Source organism: Lycium barbarum, chromosome 9, assembly GCF_019175385.1.
Source record: "Lycium barbarum isolate Lr01 chromosome 9, ASM1917538v2, whole genome shotgun sequence".
In the NCBI taxonomy this organism is placed as follows: Eukaryota; Viridiplantae; Streptophyta; class Magnoliopsida; order Solanales; family Solanaceae; genus Lycium; species Lycium barbarum.
The window spans coordinates 3661939-3668676 of NC_083345.1; the positions used below are offsets into that span (position 1 = coordinate 3661939).

Consider the following 6738-nt stretch of genomic DNA (forward strand, 5'->3'; position numbering starts at 1 on the left):
ATAGAGCGTAATTTAGGAGTACGACAAGAGTAACGGAGAATCAGTTTGATCTCATGCTCGCTAAATCTACAATGGAGGCTATATATATTCGTGCTAAGAAGATTATTGAAACTTTATCGTGGAAAAAAATAAGAAAAAAGACCTAAACATGATTTTTATTGACTTTAAAAAAGGGAGCAGATTTGCTCCAGTAAATTCTGGTCCAGTATCCTTCAATGTAAGGCTTGATAAACACCACGTGTACAAGCAAGATTTAGGGGTGTGGATAAATCTTGTATTAGTATTATTGAATTGGGCCCCACATTGTGATTTAAATCAGTTGAAGTGTACAGAACATTATTCTCAAGATAATTGCATGTTGGATCTCCACATGTTGGTGCACGACATCAACTTATAGCTATATTCGAAGAACTAGGTTGACAAAGATAAAGAATGCCATAAAAAACATGAAGATTAGAAAAACTTGTGGTCCAGATAGTATAGATCATAGAGATAATTTGGAAGTGTGACAGAGAGCTTAAAGTAAAATGGTCCACCAAACTAATTCAATGTTATAGTAGGAAGTGGTAGAATGTCTGCCGACTTGGAGAAGGAATACCTTGATTGCAATCGGTAAGAACGAAAGTGGTGTGAAATATCGTGACATTAAACTCGTAAGTCATACCATTAAACTCTAGAAAAAGTGATCGAATGTAGACAGGAACAAAGCAATAGTAACGGAGTATCAAAATGGGCAAAAAACTCGCCAAAAACAATGGGGAAAAAACTTAAGTAAACAAAAATATGATAATATTTACATATTGTTAGCAGAAAAATATAATTAATATTCTATGACACATTAAATAAGAATTCTATTAAAACAAATTGCAATGACTCCAATTTCCTCGTTTGTCCCTGATTTTGTGCACAATGGAATTATCTTTCTCTCTCTTCTAAAGAATCTTGTAAAGAAATGATTATTTTTATTTACAATTGTAATTGTAACCAACAAATTTCCGGGTCTCTATAAAAATAAATAATCAAGACAGGAAAATGGAGTAACAAAATGTAGTATTTGATTTCAAGAATGTTGAGTGTTACAATCTCTATATAGTCCTCTGATTCTCCAATAATAACGTAAACTATGTTGAAAAACTTGAATATGATTTAGATTCAAGGGCTTCAGCAGCTTGATCTTGAATCTTCGTATTTGAATTTGGATTTGGTATTTGCCACGAACAAGTAATTTGATCTTGAACGCCTTGATATTTGCCTTCGTTCTTAATCTTGAACTTGAGTTTGAGCTTGAACTTGATGACTTGGATGCTTGAACTTGTAGCTTGTAGAGAAATATGTAGACTTTGATCTACGAGCTCTCCTCTTGCTTCTTGTTCTTAATTCTCCCCCCTTTATGAGTTATGAGGATCCCTATTTATAGTTTTTAGGGAGGTGTAGCCTTGTCATTTGATTGGTCAGAGCATATCATCCGTACACTTGGCATGATTTCATTGGCCCATTAATTTAACTTGGATTGCCACCTCATTTGACACGTGGCGCGGGCTTGCATTTCAAGATGGACTTGGACTTTGGGCTATTAAAGTGGACTTATCATTTGGAGCCCAATTAAATGGACTAGCCCAATACCTTTAAGATTAGATGATTAATCCAACCATATTAGCCACATTATTTGAACTATTTTCTTAAATTTAATATAGTCCAAATTAATATACTGATTTAAATCCAATAAAATTTTAAATGACTACAAATGCCCCCTACTTCAAGACTTGTCATATTTGATTTTTTTTTTTTTTGACTAGGCTTGAAGTACAATAAAAGATGGAAGACTTGAGACGTTTGCTTTTTTTTTTTTTTTTTTATTTTAAAAAAGCTAAGTTTTATTAGTAAAATAAAGAGTACAAACATATGGAAACATCTGAACCCAGAATAGAAATAACATGGTCCAATGTTGCGAAGAAAAAAAAAGGTCATATGCAAATGCAGCTCATTTCTTCTCAGTGTTGCTTGCCAATTCCTTTCTGAGCTGCAGAGAGAGAAGTCATCGTTGACATCATCATCATCCCAATCATCTTCCCCTTATTGGGTTACTTCTTTTCCTTCCTCTTTGTCCTCCTATTCTTGATCAATTGCAAACTCCTCAAATTCGTCGTCACCTTCGAATAGATCCATCTTCATGTCTTCAGCCGTTGGCTTTGGTTGTTCAGTCGCCATTGCAATTCAGAGATAAGGAGATATTTTAAGAACAATGATTTTGCTTATTGTCAAGGTTTGATTGGAATCTTGATTGGTAATTTGAAACGTTGGGTGCCCTATTTTTTTTTTTTTTTTAATTTTCAAAAGACACGTTTAAAGAAAGGATTTTTAGTTCCCTTAGAACTCTTCCATCACTTGGACTCCTTGTCTACTAATTAGATACTTGCTGCTTTTTTTTTTTTTTTTTTCGTTGCTTCACCCGTATCCCAAATTTTAGGGATACCAAATCCCATTTTTTTTGGGGAGACAGTTACTTGCAGCTGACACCTATATAAGAAGCCAACCTTCTCAACTCAGAGCACATCACAATTTTATTTTTGCAGATTTTTGTTATCGCAGTTACCTTCAAACTTTAGCTCTTCTTCTTCAAGGTTTGTTCCTTCTCCTCTTGGAGCAAAATAATTTATTAGTTTTGCCTCTTTATGTCAGAGAATTCTTGGCTTTATTACCAACTTCATTCCAAACTTGTTTACTCTATGTCACTTTAAGCAGAAAGTACAGCATCATTTTCTTGATACTATTTACTCCTTCCCTTAAGTGAAAGTAGTAAAGCTTAGTTTCCAGCATCCATTTTCTTCATGCTAATCATTTTGCTTTCTATATGGCATTTTGAGCAGGTACCAGGCACTTCTTCATGTTTATCATAAATGATTTCTTTCCCTTTTGAGATAGTACTTTGAGCACAGGATGAACCATATTTTTTTTTATTTAGGCTTCTGTGAATTCTTTTTATAGCAACCAGAGAAAAAAAAAATGATACGACCTCGTATATCTTGGGAGTCATGTCAGCACAAATAACTATGTAGCCTTGTATTTGAACTCTTCAATGTAACTTCTTTTTTTTTTTTTTTTTTTTTTTGATCAGCAAAAGAGAAAATTGGCATCTATTTTATCTCTAGCGACTTGTCTCCCTTTTCTTGTATGCTTTTTTTTTTAAACAAATGCATGATTAGTGTGATCCTTAGAAGAGACTAGTCTTAAGGCGTAGTACAGGGTGAATTTCTTTTTATCAACGCCTTAAGATTTTGGCTATAATTTTATTTGTGATGATCTCTACTATTCATTTCCTTGTCTTTAAGTTGGATGATGATGACTTATTTTGCCCTTGCAGCTCAACAACATGGTGAATTTTAGAGGCTACACTTCCCCCTCATCCAAACTTAAGTATCTTATTATTGAGAGCAATGATGGTGGTGCAGCAGTGCAAACAAAATTAGTGGTTCATACTCCCTTAACTGGATGGTATGCAGGTTCGTGGCCGCCCCTTCGGAACTCGCTTCATATGTCAAACTGGACTTCAGAATGCAAATCTACTTCAACTCGAACTCCCCAGATGTGGTCTCTTCAGGCACCCAACCACCGCAATGCAAATATTGCAAGCGCACTTCCAAGCTTGGGTCGTCGCATAGTCCGAGGAGAAGTACGCTGGGGAGAGACGGTAGTGTTCGAAGGTGAATATTGTCACATTCCAGGATATTGGGAGTGGGCCGAGGATACACTCAGTAGAAGTCAAGAAGTCTTAAGTGCAGCAGACATCTATGATGCCATTTATGCCTCGCTTTTCACGTATGATCGGAATTCAAGTATATTGCAAGCATTTTGTGAGGCTTGGTGCCCCAAGACGAATACACTCCTTACATCCGTCGGGGAACTATCTATTTCTTTATGGGATTTACATACACTTGGAGGTTTGCCGATTGGAGGTCATTTCTATGAGGAGGTTATCCCTGAAGCTAAGGAACTCACAGGAGTTGACGCGAAAAATCAGAGATATATTTCACGAGTTTGCGAGTATTTGTTCACCACTTTTCATTATCTTCAAGAGGGCAGAAGTGACAACCCGAGGGTCTCTTTGAGCAAGTGGATACAATTTTGGTACAAAAGAGCTCTAAAGTACCAACCTGCTCCGCCAAGGAGGGAGAAGAAATCTGCGCGTTTTAAATCAACACACAACCCTACTGGAGCTATACTTGAGGCGTCCCAATGGTCAAGAGAGGAAGAAGTTGTATTTAATAAACTTGGAGTGAGGCCTGCAAAGAGAGATGAAGCATATCTTGCAGCATTTTTGTCATGTTGGTTGTGTGCTTTCGTGCTTCCTTCCGAAGAGGGTAACTTCATTCGTCCGGGGACTTTTAAGATTGCGACTATGATGGCAGCCAAACGAAAGATTAGCCTTGCAGTGCCGGTTTTAGCAAGTATTTATAGCAATCTTAATAATATTTCCCGTTCGTCGCGACTTGATCTTATCAAAGTCCGTTTTCCAATCCATTATATTTATGGTTGGCTTGCTTATTATTTCAAGACTCATTTTGCTCTTGTAAATGGACCGTCTAATCCATTGATGGTGGCATATTCGGGAGAAGGTGCCGCACGGTACTTCGAAAAAAAGGATGCAAGGAAGCGTATCCATCAAGGAGATAATGTAACTTGGACTTCAACTATGTTAAATAATTCTGAGCCTTACCACTACGTTGTTAATAATGATGCCTAAGAGCTGGAGCTAAATTATTTTATGAGCGTCCGCTTTGGATATCTCTCCTTGAGGGATGGAAACTCTGTCATTATCGAGCCATATAGTCCACACCGATTCAGTCGTCAGTTTGGATTTTATCAAAAAATCCCAGGTGCTTTGGCCAATGATTATCGCAGTGCCTCATTAGCTGAAGGTCTCCAATTTTGGCGGATTTGTGTGTTATCCAGGTCTATGTCCTGTGCGACTTTCCCTCCTATTACACCTAATGTGAAGAAACTCTTTGCCGATGATTACAGGACTTGGTGGTCGAAAACACATGGAAATTTTCTTGATGACTACTTCCAATATTTGGTGGATGCAGCTGGCCCATGCACCATTGCAGCCCCAATGGCTGATGATTCTTTCCTTCCGGAGGTCATATTGACCGAGAAATGCAAAGGCAAGGGGTCTCAGTTACTCATAAAAGCTCCAACAGAATGTTTGGATGATCAAGGCCACCAAGGTGGCAGCAGCTCATTTCTGCTGAGTAAGGCTGCTCAAGCTTCTAACAAAAGATCGTCTCGAGGCGAGAGTGATAGCAGTTATGAAGATCGTTGTTGGAGGAAAGTGAGGTCGCGTTCAGAAAAATTGGAAGATACCAATTTGGCAGTGGTCAAGATTCCTGACAGCGTTGATAGTCCTTCAAGGACCATGACAACTCTTATTAGAAAGGTATGACTTAAGGCCTTCAGTTTGTCACACATGCCATAATGATTTTTTTACTAACTATTTGTCCTATTTTTTTTTTTAGCCAAATAGTGTTGGAGCATTACGACGGGGAAAGTCAACGGAGAGCGGTGAGTCTGTTTCTGGTCCGGACCTAATAAAATCCTCTTCCATAGCAAAGGCAGAACAGGGGACAACTTCTATTTTTTGTGATAAAGAGAAAGAAAAGTTGAGTTCCGACTTGCATAAACGTACATCAGCTGCAGTGTCCGTATTTGACGGAAAGAAGGTTGTCCTGAACTATAGAAAGATGTTTATTTCTAATCTTTGGGTTGTGATTCGAGATAAGCTTTCCGGAAGTGATGTAGACAGGGCTTCCTCTCTTGAAGAAGAAATCCAAGTGATTCTCCAAGATATGGATGGAAAGGATGTGGATGTTTCCCCTTTGATGAATTTATTGAAGTCGTTTTTTGAGCTTGCAGCTTCGTACGACCAGGCACGGTCAAACCTACATGATAAGGACATGGAAGCTGCCAGAAAATAAATATTTACAGCAGCTGGAGAGCATCTTTCAAATGCCATGTTTGAAGAACACGAGAAGGTCGAAAGAGCTTCATCTATCCGTCAATCTCTAGATGAAGTGCGAGAGAAGTTAGAAAAGCTGCGCGCAAAGGAGAAGAAGTTAGAACTCCTCCTAGAAGTCACTGAGAAGGAAGTCGAAGATGCTAAATTGAGGGCCTTGACTGCTGGAAAGGAGTTCGACGCGTGCCATGATGTAGACTTGTCGAATGCCAAGGACTCAATTGACTTAGAGCAGAAGAAGGGGCGCCTGGAAGCTATGCGCCAAGACTTAATCAATTACAAATTGTGTTTAGATTAGTCTATAGAATGTATTTCAATTGCTCTCTTTCTCTTTTTCTTGCCTTTGATTGATTAGTGGATGTTATTATCAGAAATAAAGACTTCGTCTATTTTGTTTTAGACTACGCATTCTCCTTGATACGTTCTGTGGTTGTTTTTTTTTTTTTATTTACTGTACAAGAATGATATATCCATCGTGACACACTGATACCACCAAATTTCCCTTAAACAGTATTTTTTTTTTCTTGAAGTTCCCAAGGGTGACGAAGATTTGAATTTAGAGGCCATGCACTCATTTCCTCCTACAATAACGTTGTTCATCAGCTTTGCGTCTTTGTGCCAAAAAATTCATATCTCGATGTAGGAATGACGAAATCACAAGCCGTAAAATTCCCCGAAAACTAGACTTCTAAATCTAAAACATATCCAAAATTCAAAGTTGGATACTT

General features: G+C 37.9%; 1 protein-coding gene across 5 annotated transcripts; it reads left to right on the forward strand.

The window, feature by feature from the left end:
* Nucleotides 1-1609: 1609 nt before the first annotated feature.
* On the forward strand, nucleotides 1610-6409 carry LOC132610099 (uncharacterized). Of its 5 annotated transcripts, none has more exons than XR_009571017.1 (4): nucleotides 1611-2284; nucleotides 2574-2621; nucleotides 3362-5434; nucleotides 5514-6409. XR_009571017.1 is itself a non-coding variant. In XM_060324358.1 (3 exons), exons 2-3 carry the CDS (start codon nucleotides 4763-4765, stop codon nucleotides 5970-5972), a joined length of 1131 nt encoding a protein of 376 aa, XP_060180341.1. In that variant the 5' UTR covers nucleotides 1853-2621; nucleotides 3362-4762; the 3' UTR covers nucleotides 5973-6409. The 5 variants fall into 5 exon arrangements, 1 of the variants encoding a protein (XP_060180341.1); XR_009571016.1 differs by having other exon boundaries at nucleotides 1611-2263; XR_009571015.1 differs by lacking the exon at nucleotides 2574-2621 and having other exon boundaries at nucleotides 1610-2284.
* The last annotated feature ends 329 nt before the right edge of the window (nucleotides 6410-6738 follow it).